This window comes from Saccopteryx bilineata, chromosome 1 (genome assembly GCF_036850765.1).
Source record: "Saccopteryx bilineata isolate mSacBil1 chromosome 1, mSacBil1_pri_phased_curated, whole genome shotgun sequence".
NCBI lineage: Eukaryota > Metazoa > Chordata > Mammalia > Chiroptera > Emballonuridae > Saccopteryx > Saccopteryx bilineata.
This window is the reverse complement of record NC_089490.1, coordinates 154,617,377-154,645,110: the sequence shown is the minus strand read 5'-3', so window position 1 is coordinate 154,645,110 and position 27,734 is coordinate 154,617,377. Positions and strand designations below refer to the sequence as shown.

Genomic DNA, 27,734 nt, shown 5'->3' with positions numbered 1-27,734 from the left:
CCTGGCTGGGAATCGAACCTGGGACTCCTGCACACCAGGCCTACGCTCTACCACTGAGCCAACCAGCCAGGGCCGGAATTGACAGTTAAAGGTTGACATCCTTTTTCCAAAAGGCAATCAACCCAGCCATTTTCTTTTTTTTAAGATAGAGAAAGACAGGAAGGGAAAGAGAAGCATCAATTTTTCCTTGCGGCAGGCACCTTAGTTGTTCATTGATTGCTTTCTCACTTGTGCCTTGACTGGGGGGCTCCAGCCAAGCCCCCGACCCTGCGCTGAAGCTGGTGACTTCGGGGGTTTCAAACCCGGGTCCTTTGTGTCCCAGCGTCAGCTGAGAGGCTGACACTCTATCCGCTGCTCCACTGCTTAGTTAGGCAACCCAGCCATTTTCCATACTACGTCCTTTAAAAGTTCTCTGCTGCCTGACCAGGCCGTGGCGCAGTGGATAGAGCCTCGGATTGGGATGCAGAGGACTCAGGTTCGAGACACCGAGGTTGCCAGCTTGAGGGCGGGCTCATCTGGTTTGAGCAAAGCTCACCAGCTTGGACCCAAGGTTGCTGGCTCAAGCAAGGGGTTACTCGGTCTGCTGAAGGCCCCTGGTCAAGGCACATATGAGAAAGCAATCAATGAACAACTAAGGTGTTGCAAGGTGCAACGAAAAACTAATGATTGATGCTTCTCATCTCTCTCCGTTCCTGTCTGTCTGTCCCTGTCTATCCCTCTCTCTGACTCTCTGTCTCTGTAAAAAAGAAAAAAAAAGTTCTCTGCTTTGCCCTGGCCGGGTAGCTCAATTGGTTAGTGTCCAAAGGATATGCTAAGGTTGGGGGTTCCAAGTCAGGTCAGGGCACATACAAAAATCAACCAATGAATGAATTATTAAGTTAAACAACAAATCGATTTTTATCTCTCCCTTTCTTTCTCTCTCAAACCAACCAATAAATAAAATGAAATAAATGTTCTGATTCTTTCTCATTTAAAAAACAACTAATCGGCCTGACCTGTGGTGGCGCAGTGGGATAAAGCGTCGACCTGGAACGCTGAGGTCTCCGGTTCGAAACCTTGGGCTTGCCTGGTCAAGGCAAATATGGGAGTTGATGCTTCCTGCTCCTCCCCCTTCTCTCTCTCTCTCTCTCCTCTCTCTCTAAAAATCAATAAATAAAATATTAAAAAAAAAAAACTAATCACCTGGAACAGACAGAAAGTTTGAGCTCCGCTGCCTGTGGGGAGTGGGAAGTCAGAGAGCTCTTCAGCAGGGCTAGATTCCCGTTACTGCAGATTCCAAAGGGTTACCGTGGGTGGGGAGGAGGAACTAGCCGGGAGAGTGGGGAGGGAGGACGTTGTCTGCAGGGGTGAGGGATGCAGAAGCTCCTGGGAATTGGGGAGGTGGGCCCTTATTTCTCGGCCCGGGGCCAGCCAGTGGGTGCGGAGCCTTCTGTCTTTCCGCAGCGCCAGGACCCGGATGTGCAGCGCGCCGAGCGCGCAGCCCGCCAAAGCTGCACCGCGCCTCGCTGCAAGGCGCCGCACTGCACTCACTGGCGGCGTCTGCGCTGGGGTAACCTCTTTCCCCGACACCGCCCGCCGTGTATCCAGGAACACACTTGGCGGCCGCCTCACCTAAGGGGCCGCGGTCCCCGGTTGCATTGTGGTCGCGACCCTGCTCCCTCCTTTCCTAGGGACAAGACTAAGCACCCGCCCCTACCTGTGCTGGGCTTGTACCACTTTAAGAAGCCAGACGCGGCCAGGGGTGGGCGTGGTGGCCTCGAGCTAAAGGGGGCGATGTCGGGCCATCCAGATTGGCCCGAGGCCCGGGCGGCGGCAGTGCGCATGCGCTATGCGCAGCAACGCGGTCCTTCAAGAGGGGCAGAAGAGCGTGAGGGTGCTAATTGGCCGCGGCGGCGGCCCCGCCCGCGAGTGGCGGGCGGTCACGTGACGCGACGGCTGGGGGCTCCCGGCGCGGGGGACGCTGGTGGCCAAGATGGCGGCGGAGCTGGTGGAGGCCAAAGTGAGTGAGCGGCGGCGGCGCTGACCCGGGCGGGCGGACGAGGGAGCGAGGGCCAGGCGGTCGGCCAATGTCTACGCCTTCCTCCCGGGGCTTCACGGCGCGGCCCCGCGGGTCGGTGCCCGGGCCCCTAACTCGCCCACGGCCCTGGGGCTCTGGGTGCGGGCGGGGGACTGGGAGGGCGGGGGCGGGGCCCCCAAACCTTTGCGTGGGGGATCAGCCCAGGGTTTGAGGCGGAGTTCTCCCCTTATCAAGTCTGAGCGGTTGGGGTGCCAGTCTCTCTAAACAGAGGCGTGAAGTGCTGACTTCCAGCTTGAGGCACAGTCCCCCCCGACTGCATGGTGGGCTGGGCTGCTCGTCCCCTCCACGCCCCAGGCCGGGGTCCGTGCTCTTCGGCATAGGGGAGTGTCCTCGCCTCCTCGCCCTTGGCACAGAGGGGCAGCATCTGGGTCTCAGCTTTCCTACCCAGCATGCCAGGCTGAGGTTGGCGACTTCCTGCCCAGAAGGGTCCCCTGATCCTTCTACTGTTGCTCCCACCATCCAGGATGATGACCCAGTGTCCCGAACCGCCCCCAAACACCGTGCCCTCTTGAGTCTTGTAAACCAGGCTGGAGGTTGGGGCCCCGGTTGGGTTCCAGAGCCCCGCCCCCTCTTGGTACTCTCCCTCTCACCCCGGAGTGGACGCGGTGTTAATTGAGCTTGCCTTGATCCCTGGGATGGAGTACTGACCCCTGTTCTTGGTCCAGAGCCTCCCTAATTCTTATCTCTTTCTTGGATATCGGGCTCTGCTTTCTTCCTTCTTCTTTCCCCTAAGGGCAGCATCTGTGAGGCTTTGGATTCTGCTTCTTTATACTCTACTTCCTACTGAGTCTATTTCTCAGATCAGGTGCCCTCCCCACACAGCCTCCAGAACCCTTGCTTTGAATCCCTTAATGCACCCAACTCTAGGTTGCAAACCCCCTCTTCTTCCTGCGGGTCCCTTGAATTGATCCGTGGAGCGTCCTAGCTGGTTCCAGGATAGGCTTCTTCTGTAGGATAACTCCTGGTACCTCTCTCCATACTCTAGGAGGTCCAGGTTCCACATCCCATAGATGCCATCCCCTCTCCTAGTTTGGGACCCCCTTTTATTTTATTTTATTTTTACTTTTGGGACCCCCTTTTAACACTCTTGGGACTAAGCTGGGAGTATCCCCACCCCAGGGATGTACCTTCTCTCAGGTGCCTCCCCTAGGTCAGGCGCCAGAACCCTTGTTCCAACTAGATTAAGGTTCTCTCCTTCCCTGAGAGGTTAAGGGCCATGATTCCAGGATGGTGGTACCACCTCCTCCCTCTTCTCTCTCTCCTCCCCAAGATTCTGGCCTGTAAATGTTTTTCTCTCATTTCTCCCTCTCTTTACATCTTTCTTACCTTCCCTCTGGGATCTGAAACGTAGCCTTCTAGGATCTGTTATTAGGTATTACTCTTTCTTTACCCCAGAGTGCCCTACTCCTCCTACAACACCACACATACTTCTGCTCTTCTGTAGAGTTTGGAGAAATTGACACTTGTCCTGGAGATGTGGAGGTTTGAACTCTGTAAACCCAAGGTGGCAGCCTGCAGGTCTGAAGTCCCCTGGAGCTCTGAAATTTAACCTCCTCAAGGGGCCATCACTGTGACTCTGGGCCCCCAAACCTCCAGCCAGAGGGTAGGGTCTGAAGTCTTTTTTTATACCATCCAGGGCCTTGAAATATGATCTGATGAACTCTGCTCGACCCTCTGGTGGCTTGGGGCCCCCAACCTAATTAAATTAAGTGGGCCCTTTTTCAAGTTCTCTAAAACATTAGCCTCTGTTAAGGGAGCCTTGAAACTAGCACCACTTGCTCCATCCTAGGGAACTTTCATTTTCCTTCAGTCTCTAGTTATCACTCTACAGTGCCTTCCAAGTAATGGAAATGTCCCCCCTTTTAGGTGCTTTTCTAACCTCTTATATTAATATAAGAGCTAGAGATTTTGTCTTTTGTGGTGCAAAGTGGGCTGGTCCAAAGGGAAAGCAAAACAAGGGGGCTTGTTGATAAACTTGGAAATCTGAGACTTAACCCAAGGCCCTTGAGAGAGGCTGGGGATAAGGGGTCAGCCTGTGAACTCGCTGAGATACTGTAGCACTTTGTACCTATCTTCAGTTTCCTACTGAGAGGGGCCTTTACCTTCCTCCCATGCTTAAATTGGAGAGGGGTTAAATTAACCTAAATGCAGCTTCTCTATCTAGGCCCTTGGGGCTTGGAGATGTTTATAAACAGATCTGAGGGGTGGGAGGGGGTAGGGCAGGATGAAACCTCAGCAGGAAGTGATCTTCCAGCTCTTGGGGCTTTTTTCTGAATGCTTGTGCCCTCTCACAACTGTACCCCCCCCCCCCAAGTGTCAAGGACAGGCTCCTTGGTGGTGGTAGCTGCTGAGAAATCCTAGTGGCAGCTTGAGGAGCGTGTCCCAGGATGCGGGTATGGCAGCTCCAAATATCCAACCTGGTAAAAGGGGCTAGGCCTGGGGGTGTGGGAGTGGGGGTGTCGACTCCCGGAGGGGGGGGGTAGGATGGCATAAGGAGATGAATTGTGTTTTGGAAAGACCAAGCCCACCTGCCTGTGACTGCGTGATAGGCCGGCAGCTTCCACATGACAGCACCTCTTCTCTCACAGGCCTTGGGCCTCTTCCAGAAGAAACATCTTGTCTATGAGCCTTTTTTTTCTGCTCAAGGTAGGAAGTCAGGCCGAGAGAGGTGAAACCTCTTTGTTTCAAAGCATTCTGGATTCTGAGGGCCAGCAGACTGCTTAGGTCCCTAGGTAGGGGGTGTGCTGGGGAGTTAGGGTCCCACCTGACCACCCAAGCAGCTGGGTATAAGTGGTAGGCCCACATGCTAGCCCTGTCACTGCCACACAGGGAGGCCTTGGGCCAACCCCTTCCCTCTGGGAGCCTCAGTTTTCTCACCTGCATAATGCTCACAGGTTCTTGTGAGATAAGTGACTAAGAAAGGTCCTTGTGGTACTTGGAACATGGTAGACATTTCACATCTGTAGTTCAAGAGTCAGAGGAAGACCTTGCAACAGGAAAATGCTCCCTCTTGAGGTTTTGTAGGCAGGCCTAGACAGCCCCTTCTGCCATCAGCAGGGGCCTGGTGTACCACCAGAAGGAATCTTAGAGCGTTCCCATCTTGTGCTGACAGATGAGGAGTCCAGAGCACAGAGAGGCCTGACAGCAGAGTCAGGCTCATCTGGGAACCTAGTGTGTAATCTGGATGTGATCCTGGGGCTCCCGAGTTAGACTCCACGTTTTACGGTTAAATAGCCAGGAAACGGGAAACACCAGAGCCTCCTGTCATTGAGGCTGCTACATAAACCCTATGGGGTTCCCACCCACCTCTTACAGTTAGATTTTCTTGAGTTTAAGCAGCTTATTGGTTTCTTTGGGTGCTGTTCTGCCCCATGCTTGCCAGCTTTCCAAATTCACTTTTGTCACTTGTACTGGTTTTTCCCATTCCCCATAGAAGTGTCTTTTGCCCACCACATTTCATTCTTTTTTTTTTCTTTTTTTTTTCTTTTTTTTTTAAACACAGACAGAGAGAGAGTCAGAGAGAGGGATAGATAGGGACAGACAGGCAGGAACAGAGAGAGAGATAAGCATCAATCATCAGTTTTTCGATGTGACAGCTTACTTGTTCATTGATTGCTTTCTCATATGTGCCTTGACTATGGGGCTACAGCTGACCGAGTAACCCCTTGCTCAAGCCAGCGACCTTGGGTCCAAGCTGGTGAGCTTTTTTGCTCAAACCAGATGAGCCTGCACTCAAGCTGGCGAGCTACCTCAGGGTCTCGAACCTGGGTCCTCCGCATTCCAGTCTAAGGCTTTATCCACTGTGCCACCGCCTGGTCAGGCCACATTTCATTCTTCATAGGCCAGTTTGGGGGCTTAGCCTAGGTGGTCTGAAACTGCTGGCCCATCCCTTGAGGACACTTTGCTTATGAGGCATATTGGGGAACCCTCGTTCTCCTTGGTGTCCCAGAGTCTCACAGAGGGAATGCCATCTCCAGACAGTCCCAAAGAAAACATCAGGATCAACTGAGCTCTTGTGTTTGATTTGATTTAGTTAGAGGGACCTGCCAGACTTTATTCATCACTTTGCCACAGCTCAGTTAACAGCCTCTCCAGCTGCTGGATTCCCAGGGGCCTTCTTCTCAGACCCATGATTCTTTTTATTTATTGATTTGAGAGAGAAAGAGGGAGGGAGGGAGGGAGAAAAACATTGATTTGTTCCACTTATTTATGCATTCATTGATTGTTTCTTGTATGTGCCCTGACCAGGGATCGAACCTACAACCTTGGCATATCAGGACAACACTAACCAACTGACCTACCTGGCCAGGGCTGACCCATGGTTCTTAATCTCAGCTGATACTGCCCCCAGGAAACACTGGGAGATATCTGGGGGATGTTTGTGATTGTTACAACTGGGATTTGGGAGTGCTCCTGGCATCAAGTGGGTGGGGCCAGGGATACTGCTATTAACACCCCACATGCCTAGGACACCTCCCAGAGAGAACAGTCTATCTCCCATGTCTACATTGCCCAGGCAGAGAAAGCCTACTGGAATGATCGGCTAAGGAGCTCAGCTCTAGGTCAATGCTGGGGACATTGTAAAAGACAAACAGCCCGTGGCATCAGAATTGGGCCTGGATTTGCTTATTATTTTATTATTATTATCTTTATTTATTTTTTGCTTATTTCCAGGTCTGGGTTTGAATGTTGGCTGTAACATGGAGCTCACACTCACCTGACATGGGTGTTTTAAGGTTCAGAGTTATGTGTAGAATGACATGTCCAGCTCAGTTCCTGTCAGGTGATTAGTATTAAGTTGTGGCTATCATCCTGTAGACCAGTGGTCCCCAACCTTTTTTGGGCCATGGACCGGTTTAATGCCAGAAAATATTTTCACGGACCGGCCTTTAGGGTGGGATGGATAAATGTATCACGTGACCGAGATAAGCATCAAGAGTGAGTCTTAGATGAATGTAACAAAGGGAATCTGGTCACTTTTAAAAAATAAAACATCATTCAGACTTAAATATAAATAAAACGAAAATAATGTAAGTTATTTATTCTTCCTCTGCGGACTGGTACCAAATGGCCCGGGGGTTGGGGACCACTACTCTACACCAGTGTTTTCACCTGCTGGTCTACAAAAGAGTTAACCACCCTGATGTTGCATAAAGATTATAGAGTCTCTAATCATGGGGTCTATGTTCTTCATACAACTTCAGGGCAGTTAACTTTTGCGAACCGGCTCAAAATATTTGACAGACCAACACCAGTCCACGGACCAGCGGTTGAATATCACTATTCTAGACCAAAGGGAAAACATGTCTGTGGCTGGCATTGGTTGCACACTTATTCTGCTTTACATGAGCTACTTCATCAGGTCCTTGGTCCTCCACACATATCAATGATATCCTCCCCAACAAAAGGACTAAGGGTCAAAGAGGCCATCAGTATTCTCTGTTAGGGAGTGTCTGAGGCTGTTTACGGTAAAGCAAGAATCCCAGTTCCTGACCTGGGGATTCTTTTAGACCTGAATATGTCAAAAGAACCTAAAATAGAAGGGGGGGGGTAAGGGTAGTCAGAATAGCTTTTGTTGTGTTGACAGATGCTGAGGAAGGTTTGAGGAGGAGGGCAGCAGGGCCAAGCTGGGAGGGGACATGTGAAAGGTGAGCTGGCAGTGGAGGTGGGACCAAGCCCAGGCCGGTGGGACTGGTACCAAAGCCTCCTCCGGGGCTCCACCCCCACCATCCAAAATAGAAGGGTTTGGGGGAGGTAGGATCAGGTGACGGCTGATAGGGTCTAATTTCTTTATTCCCCCCTCCCCTACTCTGGGCCCAGGCTCCATTTGTGTCCTCTGACTCTGGTAGCCCCTCCCTGAGCACGTGTGTCTGTGGTTGATCTTCCCAGAACATGGTGATGAGTTTTCGAGTCTCAGATCTTCAGATGCTCCTGGGTTTCGTCGGCCGGAGTAAGAGTGGACTTAAACACGAACTTGTCACCCGGGCCCTCCAGCTAGTCCAGTTTGACTGTAGCCCTGAGTTATTCAAGAAGATCAAGGAGCTCTATGAAACACGCTATGCCAAGAAGAGCTCGGAGCCCATCTCCCAGCCTCACCGGCCCTTGGACCCCCTGACCATGCACTCAACCTACGACCGGGCCAGCACAGTGCCCAGGACTCCCCTCACAGGCCCCAACATTGACTACCCTGTGCTCTATGGCAAGTACTTAAATGGACTCGGACGGTTACCTGCTAAGACCCTCAAGCCAGAAGTGCGCCTGGTGAAGCTGCCCTTCTTTAACGTGCTAGATGAATTACTGAAACCTACCGAACTGGGTGAGTCCACCACCTCTCCTGGGGGTCCTGCCTTCCAAGTTCTCCTGGTGTCCACATGACTGACCTGGTATACTTTCTGAGAAACAGCAATTGCCAAGGGACAGCAGAGGTCTTGTCCCTCCTAGGAGCCATAGCGGCCACCTTTGGGTCTTTAAATTAATGACCTAGTGCCATGTAACAAAATTTTCAAAATACCAGCAGCTTAAAACAACTGAGGATCCCAGTTTCCAAGGGTCAAAACTCGAACGGTTTAGCAGGGTGATTCTGACTCAAAGTCCCTCATAAGGTCACAGTCAAGGTGTCAGCCAGGGCTGGGGGTAGGTGGTAGTCTCAGATGTTGTCTCAGCTCAGGCCTGGAAGACCGACCAGGTACAACTTTCTGGCCCTTCAGGGCTCCAAGTAGAATGCCCTGGGCCTCTTGCTAACACACAGATTGCCTCTGAGTGTTCCTAGACACCTCTTCCATTGTATATCACCGCCTCCAATTAATCATTAAATCTCTTAGTTACACACAGTGTTTTTTTTTGTTTTGTTTTGTTTTTTACAGAGACAGAGGGATAGATAGGGACAGACAGACAGGAACAGAGAGAGATGAGAAGCATCAATCATCAGTTTTTCATTGCAATGCCTTAGTTGTTCATTGATTGCTTTCTCATATGTGCCTTGACCGCGGGCCTTCAGCAGACCGAGTAACCCCTTGCTTGAGCCAGTGATCTTGGGTCCAAGCTGGTGAGCTTCTTTTGCTCAAGCCAGATGAACCCGCGCTCAAGCTGGCGACCTCAGCAACCTTGAGGTCTCGAACCTGGGTTCTTCGCATCCCAGTCTGGTGCTCTATCCACTCTGCCACCGCCGGGTCAGGCCCACAGTGTATATTTGAGTGCCAGCTATATAGGAGCCTCCCATCCCCCCCAACATGAAGTAGACAAAATCCCCTGCCCTGTGGAGGTTCCCTTCTCAGTGTGTCCCAGCCTGTGCCATCACGATGGGTCCTGCCTCCCCCTGCACTCCATCTGCATCTCCCATTCAATCCCCACATCTTTACTTGATGCCTGCTGCATTTTGGGCACAGGCCCTAGTTGTGAGTCGGTCCTTTACATCCCGCCCTGCGTGTCCCTGGCTGCTTGGTTTACACCTTCCCATCCTGCTGACCAGGCATCTTTCTTTGCTTAGCCAGGGAGTTCCTTTATCAAACTTTGGCTTCAGTACTGGACCCAGCCAGCCCCCTCTGTCCTGCCTTAGGTGAAGTTGGGCCAAAGGGCCTATGGTTCTAGGTGAGGCTGCAGGAGGTGGAAGGAGTTGTGGGTGGTCCCAGTCCTGGAATCTGAGGCCCTCTACTGCTTTCTCTACTGACATGAGTAGGTACTTTTCACCAGCCCTCAGGTGGGTACTGGTTGGCCCAGCAGCATCTGTCATGAGGTTGATGTGGCAGTGCTAGAGAACTAAGGCCCCTTCCTGAGTTTTTCCGGGGTGACTTTCCCTGTCTCTGCTGCCCCAACCTCTATCTAGATGCTGGAACTCACCTCCCTCCCCGCCCCATCACACCACTGGGTTCTCTAGGAGGTTGTGGAGTCCTCAGAACTGGCTGGCTAGCTGGTTGATCCTGAAGGTTGAGCTGACATTTCAGACTCCAGACTAATCTTCGTAAAGGGGAGACTGGGTTTTCACTGGGAAGTTGCAGGGCAGGCTTGGCGCTGGGTGGGGGATGGGGCTGGAGATGACTTTGAGCTAGGGCAGGCTGGAGGCCTCTCATCCCCTGCCTGGACCATGGGCTTCCTTCCTGCACTGCAAGCCTGCAATCACTCCCACCCCACAATGCATTGCTTTGCCCTGAGCCCCCAGGGACACTGGTCACCTGATCTCCGGGAGAGTCTGCTCCCCTGTCTATACCAGGAATTATTCTGGTGGCTCAGAACAAAGAGGCCGATCCCGCCCTACCTCTCCTCCCACCCACTTGTCCACTTCTGTCCCAGGGTGTACCCCTTTTCTGGGAGTCTCATTTTTTCAGGTACCCTTGGGGACTGCCTGGGTTCCTAGGAAGGTGCCTCACCAAGCACAGGTTCTGATCCTGAAGCAATCTGGTCCCCTCTGTTCCCAGACCAGCAGTTGTCTGAATACCTTGTACCCTGGGTGCCTCCCCTTGTGGAATTCTTTCACACTGGCCTTGCCCAAGAACCACTTTAGGAGGCTGTGGCTCGGCCAGCTTCCTTTTACCCCTTGCCTTGACCTACCAACCACAGCAAGGCCCACATACTCTGCTCTATTCCACCAGAAGAACTGCTGGCTGGCTCTAGATAGATCCCGTGCCAGGGGGACAGCAGACATAAATCACACGGAGTGGAATGTTTGGGGTGGGTGATGTACAGGGAAGAATAGAGCCCCAGACCAGGAGTTGGAAGGACCTTAGGAGACATGATCTGCTCCGGTGGGAGCAGTAGCTGGTGCCAAAAAGATCAGGAGACTGGCCTAAGGTCATTACAGCATCGCTAGGAAGGGGCTTCTGGGCTGTGTACTCAGACATTTTCTGGATTCTAACTCTTCGCTGCACCATCAGTGCCTACACCCCTGCAGGGAGGCACCTGTTCTGAACCACACGAACGTTCTAGACCCCAGGCCTCCTCTCTGCACAAGAATCCCATCTGTCCTCCCCTTCCCAGCCAGGACAGACTGGTGGCCAAGCACTCTAGGGGCAGGGGCATTGGCTTTCAGACTGCAGCATGCTTCAGCTTGGGGCTAACTGGCATCTTAACGCCTTAGGGTCCCCCTAGCCCAGCCACTTGGGATGTCAGTGGCCAGAGTCTGACTGGGAAGGCCCAGACCTCCCTTTCAGGGGTTTGGGGGAGGGAGGTCATCATGAGACTTACAGGAGGAAGGAAGGAAACAAGACCTCAAGCAATGCTGCTCTGAGAGGCTCCCCAGCATCCTGTGGCCAGTGCCTCACGGTGCAGGGCCATTCAGCCTGTCTCTCTCTATCTCTATCTCTACTACCACCCCATGTCCTGACAACTCTAGGCATCCCTCAGTTCTCCACGACTCCTAGAGGTGGTCAGCACCCAGGTGGTTGAGAGCTGCTGCTCTGGCACCCGCCCCATCGTTCAGGGCATACAGATGTCCTTCATCCAACCTGAGTTCTTTGGCTGACATTGACTAAGCCACAAGTGGTGGTGGGGGATCTCTGGCCGGGCACATTTTGCCAGGAAGCTGTACTAGAGGTGATTAAATGGTGCCAGGTGAGGAATGCTCTGATTGGGGAATGCTGGGTTTTTAGGAGACTGTCAGTACCAGGAGCCCCTTACTGTACTTTTGTGGGTAGGTGGTAGCCAGGAAGGCCTCCTGGAGGTGGTATTACTCCCCAGACCTGAAGGGTGAGTAGCAGTAAACTGGACAAAGGAGGGAACAGGGTAGTGTGTTCCAGCCAGAGGCCCAGTGGTGAGAGAGGGCTTGTGAATGGAGATCATTGTGACCAGATAATGGTCACAGGAGGCAGGGAGGGAGAGAGAACAGAGGCCAAAAAAGCATGAGATGGGTGGGCCAAGGGAAGCATGGGGATTGTCCCAAGGGCTTTGGAGTTGCTGAAATTTCCATGGGCTTTTCAGGTCTTGTTTTCTCAACTTCTTTCTGAGGCAGGTGTGATCCCTGAGGCACAGTGGTTTGCCTGCCATCCCACAGCCAGATGTGATATGTGCTCAGGCCGGTCCTGTAATGTGGAAGCCTAGACAGTCACATGGCATCCCAGGTCTCAGGCTGCTAATAGACAGGCTTCAGGCCAGTGAAACAGAAGACTAGTCCCATCAATCAGCCTCTTCAAATCTTTTTTTTAATTTAAATTTTTGTAAAACCACATGTTCATCGTAGAAAGCATGGGGTAATAACAGAAAGCAGCTTTGGCTGTGCCCCCTGGAGCACCGTTGCTGGCAGTGTGGGTTTGCTGCTTTCTTTTTTCTGCAGTGTGATCCTATGAAGATGTAATTGTGCCCTGACTGTTGTTTTGTCACCCTCCTCTCAGTATATTGTGAGCATCTGCTCAGTTCCTTAAATATTCTTTACTGGTGCAGTTTGAGAGGCTGCTTGGCAGCCTAGGGTGGAGATGAATATGCAGGCCCTCTTGGTTGGTCAGCGTCTTAGATCTAGCCCAAGGACCCATTCCCAGAATTCCCATTCCCCAGAGGACTCAGAGCAAGCGGTTCCCTCCCCTTAGTCCCTGGAAGGTGCAGAGGTTCATGGGTGCAAATGGGGGCTGGGTGGGGTTTGCATCCACCTCTACTTAGCTTACAGCAGTGTGGGTGACAACTGAAGTACTTTTCGGTTAAGTTGGTGTTCATGATAACCCAAAGAGCCTGGACATTGTGTTGATTCTTGGGAAGTAAATAAAGGTTTTGGAGAAAAATGAAGCAGGAAAAAAGGTGAGGAGCTCCAGAATTGTGAGGCTGTGAGGGGTGCAGTTTTTAAATACAGGGGCTTGGGAAGGCTTTCTTCCTGGTGGCATTTGCGCAAATTTAAAAGATCAGGGCACTGATTGGATATCTCGGTTAGCACATCATCTCAAAGCACAGAGGTTGTCGGTTCAGTCCCTTGTCAGGGCACACACAGGAACAGATCTAGGTTCCTGTCTCTATCTCCTTTCCTCTCAACTAAAATCAGTAAGTAAAAAATTTTTAAATAAAATTTAAAAAAGACATCAGAGAGGTGGAGATCGTCGAGGGAGGAATGATCTGGAAGAGGGGATGGCACATACAAAGGCCCTAAGGCGGGATCTATTTGACAGGTGGGAAGCATAAGGAGGAGGCCAGGTAGCAGCTGTGGAATTAAGGCCACAGGGGTGGACAGAACTTCCCCCTGAGATCCTATGCAGTAGAGGGTGAGCCCCAGGAGCCTGGAGAACAACAAAGGGTGTTCTTACTGATGAGAATGTGCAGTGGTGGTGGGAGGGGGAGAGCACTGGATGCTAACAGGATTGGCTGAAGAGTTGATGGTGGAGGGGATGTGACAAGAGTCATGGATGCTGCCCACATCTCAGCCCTGAACAGCTGAAGGTGGAGCTGGTGAAGGCTCAGGTTTGGGGGACCCCCAGTCCCTTCCTGATGGTATAGGGTATACCTTTTCCTAACAGATAGCAGGTCACCTTGCACCAGCCATCTGGCTTCCTGGGAAAGCAGTCTGCCACTCCGGGCCAATGACACAGCGGAAAATCAGAGTTCACAGTCCTTACAGCAGCCTCACCTAGAAATAGGAGTCTTACCAGGAAAGGGACCTGGAGTTTTGGCCTTTCCACCACCATCTTGCCCACTTTTCTTGCACTGCTTCTGCTGGTAGAGCTCACTAGTCAGTGGATGCCTCCTAAGAAGCCTACTGGGTTACCTTTCCCTTCCTACCTGGGAGACACTGAGGTGGGTCTGGTATCTTTTATCTCCCACCCAGTCTTGGCAGCCCAACTTAAATATTGTGAGGTCCCTCTACCCCAAAAAATAATTTCCTTGGGCTCTTTGGGCAGTTCTGAAGTGTCTGCAGGTAGCCTGCCAGCGTCCCTGTGCCTAATTAGGTGGTCCTTCTCAGGACCCCATCCAGGACTCTGAAGGGACCAGCAGGGCCCTCAACAAACAACCATGAATTGGCAGCAGTGTGGCAGTTGCAGCAGCCACCTCTTACTAAGCACCAGCTACAGATTTGGCTGTGCACCCTGAGAAGTGGTCCTGTGCATTGGGGTGCCCAGGTTTGGGCCAGGATGGGATTGTACAGACCCTCATAGAGCCGGGGTATAAACCCAGGTAGTCTGGCATCTAAGCTGGAACTGGTTTTAAGTTTGAATCACATTTGCTTAAATAGGTTACCTGTTGTAGTTTGGAAATCAGAAGGCTTTTAGGCAGGGGTTGGCCAACTAGAGCTGTTTGTTTCCCTAAATCAAGTTTTATTGGCCACACCCATTTGTATGCTTACCGTCTCTGACAGCTTCCATGATACAGGGTAGAGTGGGGACATCAGGGCAGAGATCTTGTGGTTCAAAAAGCCAAAAATATTTATACTTCCTCTTTATAAAATCCTGTTCTAAAGGATTTGCAGTATAAATTTTTAAAGCTCATTCTGCCAGACCTGTGGTGGTGCAGTGGATAAAGCCTTGACCTGGAATGCTGAGATGACTGGTTCGAAACCCTGGGCTTGCCTGGTCAAGGCGCATACAGGAAACAACTACTATGAGTTGATCCTTCCTGATTCTTCCCCCCTTTTCTCCCTCTTTCTCTTTCTCTCTCTCTCTCTCCTCTCTCCTCTCTCCTCTCACTAGAAATCAATAAATAAAATCTTAAAAAAAAAAAGCTCACCTGACCTGTGGTGGTGCAGTAGATAAAGCATCAACCTGGAATGCTGAGGTCACCAGTTCAAAACCCAGGCTTGCTTGGTCAAGGCACATATAAGAAGCAATAACTGAGTTGATGCTTCCTGCTCCCAACCCCCCTTCTCTCTGTCTCTCTCTCCTCTCTCTAAAATCAATAAATAAAATCTCGGCCCTGGCCGGTTGGCTCAGTGGTAGAGCGTCAGCCTGGCATGCAGGAGTCCCAGGTTTGATTCCTGGCCAGGGCATACAGGAGAAGCGTCCATCTGCTTCTCCACCCCTCCCTCCTTCCTCTCTGTCTCTCTCTTCCCCTCCCGCAGCCGAGGCTCCATTGGAGCAAAGTTGGCCCGGGCACTGAGGATGGCTCCATGGCCTCTGCCTCAGGCGCTAGAATGGCTCTGGGTGCAACAGAGCAACGCCCCAGATGGGCAGAGCATCACCCCCTGGTGGGCATGCCGGGGTGGGTCCTGGTCGGGCGCATGCAAGAGTCTGTCTGTCTCCCCTTTTCCAACTTCAGAAAAATACTAAAAAAATAAATTAAAAAAATATAAATAAATAAAATCTTAAAAAAAAAAAAAGCTCATTTTTACCTTTCCCAACCAATCTAAGGCTACAATTATGGCCAGTTCTTGCACCCCCTCCTCCAGAGATGTTTCTTGAACAGATAAGCCAATGTGCACTTGCACAGATCACCTCCCTCTGTTTGGCGACACAAATAGCAGCATGTTTTCATGCAACCAAAACATCTTGGAGGTTACTCCTTATCAGAACATGAAGAGCCTCTTGATCCTTCGTTATCTGTTGTCACAATTGCATAGGAGTCCTTTATATGAGACCTCTTGGAGCATATCTTAACCAGACCACATTAGTGGGCATTTAGGTGGTTAACAGTCTTTTGCTGATATAAATCATTCTGAGTACTGTATGACTGTGAGCGTCCATCATCCTGTATGTGTAAGTGTATCTGCACTGATGGGCGCATGCGCACCAGATGTGCCAGAATATCCATTCCAGGTGGGGACAGACTTGTTGCTGAAGAGAGCAGGCTGGCCAAAGGGCACGTGGCCTGTGTGTGCTGCATCCTCCTGGCCTAGCACAGCTCTTTTCTCCTAGTGGAGCAGTTCTCAGTTTTCTTGAATGAATACCTGAACCCCACAGGGATGATAAGGCCACTGCTGGCCTGGGCTTGCCCAGTCAAGGTACATATGGCAAGCAGTGAACAACTTAACGAAAGCAACTGAGTTGATACTTCTCACCACCTCCCCACTCTCTCCTCTCTCTGTAAAATCAATAAATACAATTTTTTTTAAATAAAAAGAGAAGGCCATTGCTCTGAGAGTAGCTTTCAGTGGGAGATGGGGGGGTGAGTGGTAAGTGTTCCCTGACCAGAGGCTGAGGTTTGGCCCCAAGAAGGAGTGGGTCCCCCCCTTATCCTCATCCCTGGGGGCACTGTCTGGGCGGGACTCAGGCTTCTATTTCCTGTTCCCTGGCCTGAAGAGGGCCAGACAGTAGAAATGACCGTGACTGGGTTTGGCGCCCTTGTCGGGAACCAGACATGACCCTTTCCCCATGTTTGTCTTCAGTTCCACAGAATAATGAGAAGCTTCAAGAGAGCCCATGCATCTTTGCGTTGACGCCCAGACAGGTGGAGCTGATCAGGAACTCCAGGTGCTCTGGGCCCCCCCTCTACTAAACACCATAGCTAGATGGTGGGTGGGTGTAGTCTTAGGTGGCCTATGAGAGCCTTCAGCCAGATCTGATGCAGACGCAAACCCTTGTGTTCTCACCCCCACCCTATTCAGGGTCCATGTGCACAGTCAGTACACTCACTGCTTTTGACCTGCAGTTCCAAGAGGTGGGCCAGTGTCCCCCTTTAACAAGGTCAATCTCCCTAAGCACTGTTGACATCAGGGTCAGGTCATTCTCTGACGGCGGTCATCCTGAGCACTGTGGGGTATTGAGTGGTATCCATGGCCCCTACCGCCTAGGAGCCAGAAGCACCCCCAGTTATGACCACTGATGTCCCCAGACATGGTCAGTGTCCATGGGGGCAGAGTCACCCTGGCAAGAACACTGAGCTATCTCCAGGTCTTCAGCTCTGCTCTCTGAGGCTCTCCGTCTCCAGCTGAGACAGCGTCACCACTGGAGCAGCCACTTGTTTGGGCACTCAGTACATGCCAGGCCTGCACCTAACCTACTTAATATCCACACCAGCTCCCCCATTGTCCAGAGAGGGGAAGTCATTGCCTCAAATCACTAGTGAGTAAACGGCAGGAGAAAATATTCTAGGGGGCATCTGTTGGCCTTTGGTTGCCAAGGGAGGTATTGGGTTAGGCTGCCTGGCTAGCCCAGGAGAGGCCAGTGGTCACCCAGCTGAAGAGTTGGCATAGTATGCTAAATGCACTCCCACCTCACTGACCTCTCCTCTCCTTCCTCATGTTTTCCTTGGGGCACAGAGAACTGCAGCCTGGGGTCAAGGCCGTGCAGGTCGTCCTAAGGTAAGCCCAGGAGCTCCAGCTCCTGAGGGAACCCTTGGCCACTTCCTCCTACCCTGGGTGGCCACAGCCCTGCCATGTCCCACCCCACGTGTGTCATAGCCAGGCCCCTTCCCTCATAACACCCTCTGAGGCCCCTCACTAGAGGTAGATTTCCCTTCCTCCTGCTGGCTTTCCTTGGCTGTGGACATACCACCAGCCTTCCTTATTTAAGCCAGACTCCTGAGACCCCCATGTACAGCCCAGCATTGTGATCTACCCACCAGGCCTATGTGGCCTGGTGGGTCATTCGTGCATCCCCCAGGGGCCCTTGCCCTGCCCTCAACCTCATGGTCCCCGTTGTCATTACAGAATCTGTTATTCAGATACCAGCAGCCCTCAGGAGGACCAGTACCCACCCAACATTGCTGTGAAGGTCAACCACAGCTACTGCTCAGTCCCGGTGAGCAGGGTTCCAGGCAATTCCAGATCTGCTGTGGGGGTTGGCAAGGGTAGAGAGGGGGGCAGGGACACAGATCATCTGTGGTGGCTGAGCCTCCATTTGCTCCCAGGGCTATTACCCCTCGAATAAACCTGGAGTGGAGCCCAAAAGGCCCTGTCGCCCTATCAACCTCACCCACCTCATGTACCTGTCGTCTGCCACCAACCGCATCACCGTGACCTGGGGGAACTACGGCAAGGTGAGGGGGGTGGGTGCTGCCCACTTTCTCATTCCATTGCCCCGTCTACCCCTACCCTGCCTCTGCTCTCCCTGCCTGGCCCCACCCAGCCCTGATGCCCCTACCCCCCTCTACCCCCAGAGTTACTCGGTGGCCTTATATTTGGTGCGGCAACTGACCTCCTCAGAGCTGTTGCAGAGGTTGAAAACCATCGGGGTCAAGCATCCGGAGCTGTGCAAGGCACTGGGTGAGCACTGCGGTGCCTTCCCCTTGGTGACTGAGGGTGGTTCTGGCTCTCTCACTGCTGATCCTCCCCTTGCTGGACATGGGGAGCTTGTTGTATATGCTCGGGGAGGTGCCTAGTGGGGAACTTGGACTTCCAGGGTCAGTCCATCACCCTGGGGTCAGGGAACTTGGGAGGTCTCTGGAGGATGCTGGGGGTCAGTGCAGAGGCCAGAGGCAGGGACAGGCAAGATGTGCTCACAGACCCAAGTGTGCCAGGGTGTCTGGGTAAGCTGAGCATTTGGGGCTTATTTAGAGCCTTGCAGGGGCTTTGAGGAGAGCTTTTTTTATACTCTTAACAAGGGCTTTTTTGTACTCTTAATTAAAAAATGGGCCAGGGGAAAGATAGAGCATTAAAAATACCACCATCAGCCTGATCAGGCAGTGACACAGTGGATAGAGTGTCAACCTGGAACGCTGAGGACCCAGATTCAAACCCTGAGGTTGCTAGCTTGAGCATGTGGTCGCCAGCTTAAGCATGGGATCATAGACATGACCCATGGTTGCTGGCTTGAGCCCAAAGATTGCGGGCTTAAAGCCCAAGGTCACTTGCTTGAGTCCAAGGTCACTGGCTTCCCAAGGTCACTTGCTTGAGTCTAAGGTCGCTGGCTTGAGCAAGGGGTCTCTGGCTCGGCTGGAGCCCCTGGTCAAGGTATATATATATGTGTGTGTGTGTGTGTGCCCCTGGTCAAGGTGTGTGTATATATATGTGTGTGTGTGTGTGTGTGTATAGAAAGCAATCAATAAACAACTAAGGTGCCACAACTACGAGTTGATACTTCTCATCTCCCTTTCTGTTTCTCTGTCCCTGTCTGTCTCCCCATCCATCTGTCCGTCCCCCCCCACACTTTCTCTCTCACTCAAAAACAAAATATACTACTATCAAGACTGGCAGACATTGTCCCTGTGTGGTGCAGTGGATGGAATGTTGACCCTGGAATACAGAGGTTGCTGGTTCAGAATCCCAAAACCTCAGGCTTACCCAGTCAAGGTACATAAAAGAAGCAACTAAGAGTTGATGCTTTCCACTCTCCCCACCTTTATCTCCTCTCTAAAATCAATATATAAAATCTTTAAAATACTGGCAGATGGAACTCAGAATTGGTTCTGTGTCCCTGTACCAAAGCCTGCCCAGCTCATAGCTTGTGCCCAGGAATTCCTCCACTGGCCAGCTGTGTGGTCTCAGGCAAGTCACTGGCCCTCTCAGGTCATTGAGTTGACTTCTGACACCCTCTGACCAGTGTGGACACTGAGGTGCAGAATGGCAGAGTTAGGGCTTTCTGACACCAGAGCCTCAGTCTGTGCACCCAACCCTGCCACCTCTCTCTTCCCTCAGAGTGCCCACCATTTTTTTATTTTTATTTTTTTGTAAGAGAGAGGGGGGTGGGGACAGACAGGGAGAGAGATGAGAAGCATCAACTTGTAGTTGTGGTACTTTTTAGTTGTTCATTGGTTGCTTTCTTATATGCCTTGGCTGAGGGCTTCTAGCCAAGCTAGTGACCCCTTGCTCGAGCCAGCAACCTTAGACTTGAAGCCAGCAACACTGTGCTCACTGGTGACATTGGTGTTTCAAACCTGGGTTCTCAGTATCCCAGGTAAATGCTTTATTTATTATACCACCACCTGTTCAGGCCACAGGGCCCTTTCTTCAACCCCCAGTCACACCTGCCTGTTTCCCTATGGAGACAGTAGCCAACTGGACCAGATTTGCCTGTTGGCCCAGGACAGGGTTCATCCAGGCACTAGCAGCCCACAGGATGGGGTTGCTGCACATAGAGCCCTGGCTTGACTCCTCAGTGGGGATCCAGGGGCCATGCAGCACCGTGGGCTGGAGGGGTGTATATGGCAGCCTAGCCCCTGCTAGGTTAGACCACCAAGTTTTCTTGCTACAGGAAGCCTGACACTTCCTTTTCACAGCCCCAAGCTGGGCATCATCACCAGTAGGTCTTTCAGTCACAACTGGGAAGTCCTGTTTTTTTTTTGTTTGTTTTTTTAATTTTTATTTATTTATTTATTTTTCACAGAGACAGAGAATGAGTCAGAGAGAGAGATAGACAGGGACAGACAGACAGGAATGGAGAGACATGAGAAGCATCAATCATTAGTTTTTCATTGCGCGTTGCAACACCTTAGTTGTTCATTGATTGCTCTCTCATATATGCCTTGACCGTGGGCCTTCAGCAGACCGAGTAACCCCTTGCTGGAGCCAGCGACCTTGGGTTCAAGCTGGTGGGCTTTTCCTCAAACCAGATGAGCCTGCACTCAAGCTGGCGACCTCGGGGGTCTCAAACCCGGGTCCTCTGCATCCCAGTCCGATGCTCTATCCACTGCGCCACCGCCTGGTCAGGCGGGGAAGTCCTGTTTTTTTGTCTCCCTTGAACCTTGCCTGATGCACAAGCCTTCTGTCAGTGGGGGAGCCAGGCCTTACTTCAAAACCCAGTGCACACTGCATCCATTCTTAGCTGTTCCTGGGGGGTTTTTTTTGTTTTTTTTTTTTCTTTTTTTGTATTTTTCTGAAGCTGTTCATGGTTTTTTGTCTTAGTTTTTTGTTTTTTTAGGTGAGGAGGGGATACAGTGAGGCAGATTCCCACATGCACCCCAACTGGGATCCACCCAGCAACCCCATCTGAGGTCGATGCTCTGTACCAAGCTATTTTTTTTTAGCACCTGAGGTTGATGCGCTCCAAGGGAGCTATCATCAGTGCCCAGAGCCATGCTGAAACCAATTGAGCCACTGGCTGCAGGAAGGGAAGAAGGAGGGGAGAAGGAAGGGTAAAGAATCAGATGGTCGCTTCTCCTGTGTGCTCTGACTAGGAATCGAACCCGGGATGCCATACGCTTAGCCAACCTTCTATCCACTGAGCCACCACCCAGGGTCTGTTCATGTTCTTTTTAATGAGTCAGAGCCTCTGGGTCCACCTTTATTGTTACCAAGAGAGGGGAACTATGGGGTGGGAATTCATACTGATGTATTATTGGCTGGGGTAAGGACAAGCCTGCATGTTCACCCTCAAGCCCAACCCAGTGTGGGAGGGGAGAGGAGGCTTCCTGGGGGAGGGGAAGCATCATGGAGTGGGGGATAGTTCCAGCATCAAGCAGGGTGGCCTCCACTCTGCAGGACTTAGGGTCAGTTTGTCCTGATTTATCTGGGAATAGAGTTTAACTGTATGCACCTCTGAGGACAGTTTGCTGGTGTCCCTGCTTTAAAAGCAGAACGTACAGGAAAAGGGAAGGAGGGAGACTGAGCACCCCCTGCAGGCCAGTCCCAGGGCTACACTGGGTGTGTTTTCTTCCAGTCTTTTATCCAGCATTCCATTCAGTCTAGAAGGCAGTTGTGAGCATGTTTTCATGTTGTGCGTGATTTTGTAGTGGCACCATCACTTTTGATTTATTAGAAAAGTGATATTTGATCGTGCGGGGTGGGGGGGCTGTGCTGGTGGGTTTGCTCTTGTCCTGCAGGGCCCATGGTGAGTGCTCCTGGACTGGGGTATTGGTGCTCCCTAGTGAGCACTATCTCGAAGCAGGGGCTCTCAGGAATGGTTTTCATTGGAATTAACAAAGGCACAGCTGGCAGCCTTGTTGGTGGGTGTGCATTGCCTGGATTTTTCCAGAAAAGCCCTGTGGGTTGTAAAAAGCTTCATCAGGGTCAGCTTGTTGGGTGATTGGTCTGCCTCATGGGTGCGCCCAGGTTGTTGTCAGAAGTAATTGTGGCTGCTGCCCAACTTGTCTCCTGGCCTGGCCCTGCGGGCACCTCTGCCCCTTCCCCACTAACATTGGCTACCCCCTTCTCCACAGTTAAAGAGAAGCTGCGCTTGGACCCCGACAGTGAGATCGCTACCACTGGTGTGCGGGTCTCCCTCATCTGCCCAGTGAGTTAGTGTGGTGGTCCCTCTCCCTCATTTGTGTATTATGTGAGAGCTTTCTGGGGTGGTCAATGGCTGGCCAAGTGGCCTGCTCACACCCCTCCTCTCCCCACAGCTGGTGAAAATGCGGCTGTCTGTGCCCTGCCGGGCAGAGACCTGCGCCCACCTGCAGTGCTTCGATGCTGTCTTCTACCTTCAGATGAATGAAAAGAAGCCTACCTGGATGTGCCCCGTGTGTGATAAACCGGCCCCCTACGACCAGCTCATCATAGATGGGTGAGTCGCTGAGGCACAGGGGGACCACACTGCCTCCTGGGCTGCATTGGGGCTCTGCCCCTCACTTCTTTGGGCCTCTGGGGAATGAAGAGCAGATCCATGCAACTTCGAGGCCTCTGTGCTTTTTGGCAGCTTTGGAAGTAAGAAAGGCAGGACTTAGGGCTTTCGCTGTGCAGGTGGCAGCAGTGTTGCTTAGGGTTCAGAAGTAGGGCTCTGGCCCAGGAGTTCCACTCTACTTTGAGTGCTTTGTGTTCTTAGAGGCTGTTTTCCCCCACATAACGTGAGAACCTGAGAACTCCTTACTTTTAGGCTGATGCACAATTCAAGGAGTTGCTTCCTAAAGTTCATTCAGTGCCACCTTAGTTGTGCCCTCCATAGAAGAAAAAGGACACGTCTCCCCCAAATCCTGGTCACGTTCCACTTGTTCCTTTCCTAGATGGTGTTGGCATGTGATTAGGCTGTCCCCCCACCCGCCTAACAAGCAAGCTCTTCCTACTCTGCAGGGGGACAAGGGGCAAAAGGCCATTCTCCCCAAAAGAGAAACTTTGCTTAGGTCTTAGGTTTCTAGAAACCGAGCCCAGCACCTGACTGAGCAGCTTCTGCCAGGCGTTGGCCACACCCACCTATCCCCAGAGTCGGGTGGGGGCAGGGTGAAGCAGCAGCCTAGACAGGAGCTGGTATGCTGGCACCCAATTTTGGAGCCGCCAGCCCTTCAAGGTTGAGACGTACAGCCTAGCGTGTGTGCTCACGGTCAGGATAGGAGTGACACCTCCACCTCCGACCTATAAGAGCTGGGTATGAATTTGTTCTCCTGTTCAAGCACTCATCTCTAGTCACCATGCTCAAGGTCTTGCCAAGCCCTCCCTCCTAATTGTCCCAGGAGATGGACTGATTATCCCCACCTTATAGACGGGGAAACTAAGGCTCGGGGTGGGGGGAGGCAGCCACCTGCTTTGGGACTGACACACACACACACACACACACACACACACACACACACAGAGTTCGTAGGTAGCCAGGTCAGAACTCAAGCCCAGGTTCAGCCAACTCTGAGCCTGGTCCCTCCCTGGAGGGGCCAAGCCACAGCCCCCTATGTGGTCCAGCCTCGAGGTGGAGTGAGGAGGCCCCTGGGGCTGGGCATGAGGGCTGGGCCTGAATGGCAGCTCTGTTCCCAGCCGGCAGCTGTGCAACCCAGCACCCGCCTTCCCTCTCCCCAGTAGGCCTAGAGTGGGTCACTCAGGCTTGGGTGGTAGCAGCTCTGGCAGGGCTGGGGACGATGGTTCTGCCTCTCACAGACCGTGATCCCAGAAAGCCCATGGGGCCTGGTGTAGCCCAGCAGTCTTTCTAGAAGAAGTTTTTGACTTCATGAATTTATTCTTTGAGTCTTTGCCAGTTGTCCCTCACTGGCCCTGAGCTAGGTGATCCAGGTGTCCCCAAAAGGACTCTGTCCGAGACCCTGTCTTCAGGGAACTCCCACCTGAGCGTGGTGGCTGGGGGTAACTGAGTCAGACTCAGATACTCTATTGCTCATGCTCTGCCTGGAGGAGGAAGAGGAACTGTAGAGTGGGACTTTGGAGGGTGAGTAGGAATTTCCAGGTAGAGAGCTGCCTTGTAGGCACCCTGTGTTCACATCAGGGTAACCCCAGAGTGGTGGGTCTGTGATAAAGGGGAGACCTCAGAATAGGAGTGGGAAGCGGCTGCATCAGCCCCAGAGGATATCTTAGAGTAGGACAGCCTCCCTCCTGTGTGACTGTGACCTAAGTGGTCAAATTCACTTGGAGTCAGGTGTATATTTGACACTGAACAAATGCTGGGGACCGTGGTGACCTATTCACTGCAGAGTGTGTGTTCCCTGCACTAGGCCTGGCCTGGGCATTAGCTGTTTCTCAGGTTCTCCCAGCTTCTGGAGATAGTGCTGTGCCCACCTCATCCTGCCAGAGGAAAGACTGAGGCCTTATGGCCAGGAAGTCACAGGGATCAGGACTGGAACCCAGACCTGCCGTCACCTGGTCTTGTGGCCTCAGGGCGATCACTCTCCTTTCCCAGGCCTCCGTTCATCTATAAAATAGGTCTGGCTGATGGTACCTTAGCAGCCACTACCAAGAGCCAGAGACCACTTCACCAGGCCTGACTCACCACGGGTGTGCTTGAGGAGAAATTGATCTCTGTGTAGGAGGGAGGAGGTCCCACTTCTGCTGTCTTCTCTATCCCACAGCCTCTTAGGGAGCTTTCAGCAGCATGTACCTGCCCTCTGAGCCTTAGTTTTGTAAAACAGGGACAGCACAGAATCAGGATGTGAGTGTAGGGGCCACTTTGTTAGGGTGAGGGCCATCACCGTGCCATGAGTGGACTGCTGTAGGCCCTCAATGCAATTTGGCAAACCCTTCCAAAGGGCCTAGCTTGTGCAGGCCCTGTGCAGTGGAGAGACCTGGTGGCCCCCTCTCACTCCAAGACAGGTCACCAGCCCCTGGCGGGTGCTTTCCTAAAGCCACTTTTACAAAGAAGGAAGTGGCTTAGCGAGCATCTCACCAGAGTCCCAGGGGAGCAGGGAGGGGAGCAGGGGCAGCTCAGCTGGCCTAGGAATCAGCTCCCCTACCCTCCCTCCAACTTAGGCTCCTCTCCAAGATCCTGAGTGAGTGCGAGGATGCTGATGAAATTGAGTACCTGGTAGATGGCTCATGGTGCCCAATCCGCGCCGAGAAGGAGCGCAGCTGCAGCCCTCAGTGCCCCATCCTTGTGCTTGGTGAGTCCCTGACCCAGCCCCCAGACTGCCCCATTGTTTCTCCCAATCCCTGTTCTGGGGGTTTGGCAGTTTCCGAGTATGACTTGTATCTTACTGTGTGGCATTTTCATCTAAAACACAGCCACCTCAAATGAAAAAAGACAAAGAAAAAAGAAAACCAAAATGAAAAAAATGAAGGAAAAAAACCACAGCCACCCCCATAGAGTTGATTCCCATAGAGTAGAACAGGCCAGGGCTCAGAATTTTATATTGCAGGCAGCATGCAGTTATTGAGCACCTACTGTGTGCCAGGTCCTATACAGCATGCTCCCCAGCATTAGGAGGCCCCTACACAAGACAGAAATGATGTCCCAGGATTGCCCCTCCCCCTTGATACCTTGTTTCCCCATTCTGTGGGTCAGCAGTCATCCTGAGCATCTGTTTCTTGTCACCCTCAGGCACTTCAGACACCAATGGGCTCCTATCCAGCCCCAGCGTTAACGGTGGTGGTGGCAGCATGCTTGGGGGCTCTGGAGGTGGGGGCAGCACAGTGGGCAGCATTGAGAATGGGAAGCCAGGAGCTGATGTGGTGGACCTCACACTGGACAGCTCCTCATCCTCAGAAGAAGAGGAGGAGGAGGAGGAGGAGGAGGAGGATGAGGACGAGGATGGCCCCCGGCCCAAGCGCCGCTGCCCCTTCCAGAAGGGCCTGGTGTCGGCCTGCTGACTGCTCGCCACTGCCAACCGGCTGGACACTCAATTTTCCTGGTGCTCACCATGTGGAGGGGCACAGGCGGGCCTTGAGGTGCAGAGGGAGGAGTGATTATTTTTTCTTTTTATTGTTGTTCATATGGTTTTCCACCCCTTTCCCTGGATCCTGGCACCTGTACCTCTGGACTCCTACTGGAGGATTAAAAAAAAGTAAAATGACAAAAAAAAGTATAAAAACAAAAATGAAACAAAAAAAAAACTAACTCTTAAAAACAAGGCAAGCCACCCACACAGCTGCTTTCTCAGCCGAAGTCAGAGCCCAGAAGAGGGGTGGGCAGGACACTGCACCCTCCAGGACGCCCCACCTCTTCCAATGACCATTCCAGCTGGTGCAGAGGGACCTGGGACTGGTAGGGGCAGCAGGGAGGATGGAGGGGCTCCCTGATGGCAGCCACAACTTGGACATTCATCTGTTCCTTTGCTTTTCTTCTCTCTGTGAACTGTTCTCTTGCCCAGAGACCCAGGAGTGGGCCTCTGAGCAGTGAGCATTTTAGCCAAGAAGCCATGGAGTGGGTTGGGGTGGGGAGGGGACAGTAGGGGCATGGGCAGGTGGGTGGAGGTTGCGGGCGGGCTAGGGAGGGTTTAGCCACAGATGTGTTGTATTTTTGAAAGTGCAATAACTTGGTATTTTGAAGACCCAGCATGTGGCCAGGACCCCTTTCAAGATGGGGGCTTCAGGGTGTGGCACCGTGTGGCGTGGGGGGGTCTCAGTTTTTTAGCCAGCTACCTCGGTAACTCCAATTCAGGTTAACTTCCCTACGGAACAGCGCAGATGTCCACAAGGTGCCGCTGCTGGGAAGGTGGCCACCTCTGAGGGGCAGCAGGGACTCCTGCCCCATCCTCTTAATTTGGGGTGGTTCCTTCCTCTTCTTGCTCTTGGGTTTTCCGACGGGTACGAGGCCTGTTCTGCACCCCTTTCTCCTGGAGCCTCATATTTGTCTTCCAGCAGGACTGGGCTGGGGGGCCGCCCTCTGGCAGCCCTATCAGCCTCAGGAGTCCAGCAACCATGGGGCTTCCATAGCCACCCAGATGCCTCCAGGGACCTGCAGCTAGGTGCTTGGCTCACCATCCAGCAACCTTGCCCCCTCGGAGGCCATGCTTCCCCAGACCACCTCTGCCTGCCTTTCTGTTTGCTTTCTCCCTCCCCTCCCCATCCTAGTATAATTTTCTTTTGTATAAACAGAACTCTACTAGTCAGGAAGCAATATCTTTTCAGGTCTAAAGATGAAAAGAACATAAATCTGGTCGAGGGCAAATTCAGTTTTACTGTATAAACTCAGTTGTGCAGTCCGGCCCCCCTCCATCTGCACTGGCAGCTGAGGGCGGCTGTTTTCTAATATTTGTATTCTAATTTAATTGTTTTTTAAAAACGCAAATAAAAAGGACAAGGTGAAGCCACTGAGGCATCTGCTTTTCTGTGCGTCTGAGGTGTTACCTGGGACTGAGGGGACTGAAGGACCAAACACCTCCCCATCCACACACAGTTTTCTTTGCCTTTTGCTGCCACGGCGTTCAGGATTCAAAAGGCAATGCATTTGGTCAAATGAAGATTTCACTTTGAATTGCCTGACCCAGTGGACATCTGCTCGGCCTGGCAAAGCATTCAGCTCCTAAAAAGATGCTTAACAAGGTATCACCAGGGAAATACAAATCATACCCACTAGGAGGGCTAGAATAAAAAGGACAGTGAGTGGCCCTGAGCAGTTTACTCACTGGTAGAGCATTGACCCTGCTTACGGACATCCCAGGTTTAATCCCCAGTCAGGGCACACGTTGAGAAGTGACCATCTGCTTCTCTTCCTCACCCTCTCCCCCTTCTCTCTCCAGCTTCCACAGCCATGGCTCAGTTGATCTGAGCATGTAAGCCCTGGGTGCTGAGGATGGCTCCATGGAGCCTCTACCTCAGGTGGTAAAAATAGCTCAGTTGCATGTGGCCTGAGCATCGGCCCCA

The 27,734-nt window shown here is 52.3% G+C and overlaps 1 protein-coding gene across 3 annotated transcripts; it reads left to right on the top strand.

The window, feature by feature from the left end:
- Window positions 1-1,861: 1,861 nt before the first annotated feature.
- PIAS4 (protein inhibitor of activated STAT 4) lies at window positions 1,862-27,181 on the top strand. 3 transcript variants are annotated; one of them, XM_066276327.1, is made up of 12 exons: window positions 1,977-1,999; window positions 7,665-7,725; window positions 7,967-8,393; window positions 16,299-16,383; window positions 17,172-17,213; window positions 17,562-17,652; window positions 17,762-17,890; window positions 18,011-18,116; window positions 21,947-22,020; window positions 22,130-22,290; window positions 24,903-25,033; window positions 25,471-27,181. In XM_066276327.1, exons 3-12 carry the CDS (start codon window positions 7,970-7,972, stop codon window positions 25,737-25,739), a joined length of 1,512 nt encoding a protein of 503 aa, XP_066132424.1. In that variant the 5' UTR covers window positions 1,977-1,999; window positions 7,665-7,725; window positions 7,967-7,969; the 3' UTR covers window positions 25,740-27,181. The 3 variants fall into 3 exon arrangements, with proteins under 3 accessions (XP_066132416.1, XP_066132434.1, XP_066132424.1); XM_066276319.1 differs by lacking the exon at window positions 7,665-7,725 and having other exon boundaries at window positions 1,862-1,999; XM_066276337.1 differs by lacking the exon at window positions 7,665-7,725 and having other exon boundaries at window positions 1,966-1,999; window positions 7,898-8,393.
- The last annotated feature ends 553 nt before the right edge of the window (window positions 27,182-27,734 follow it).

Bases quoted from the DNA above. Each gene is read 5' to 3' on its own strand.
- PIAS4 (XM_066276319.1), top strand. From the start codon at position 1,973: ATGGCGGCGGAGCTGGTGGAGGCCAAA. The intron at 8,394-16,298 runs GTGAGTCCACCA...GTTTGTCTTCAG, and splicing joins ACTGAAACCTACCGAACTGG to TTCCACAGAATAATGAGAAG. The intron at 17,891-18,010 runs GTGAGGGGGGTG...CTCTACCCCCAG, and splicing joins CCTGGGGGAACTACGGCAAG to AGTTACTCGGTGGCCTTATA.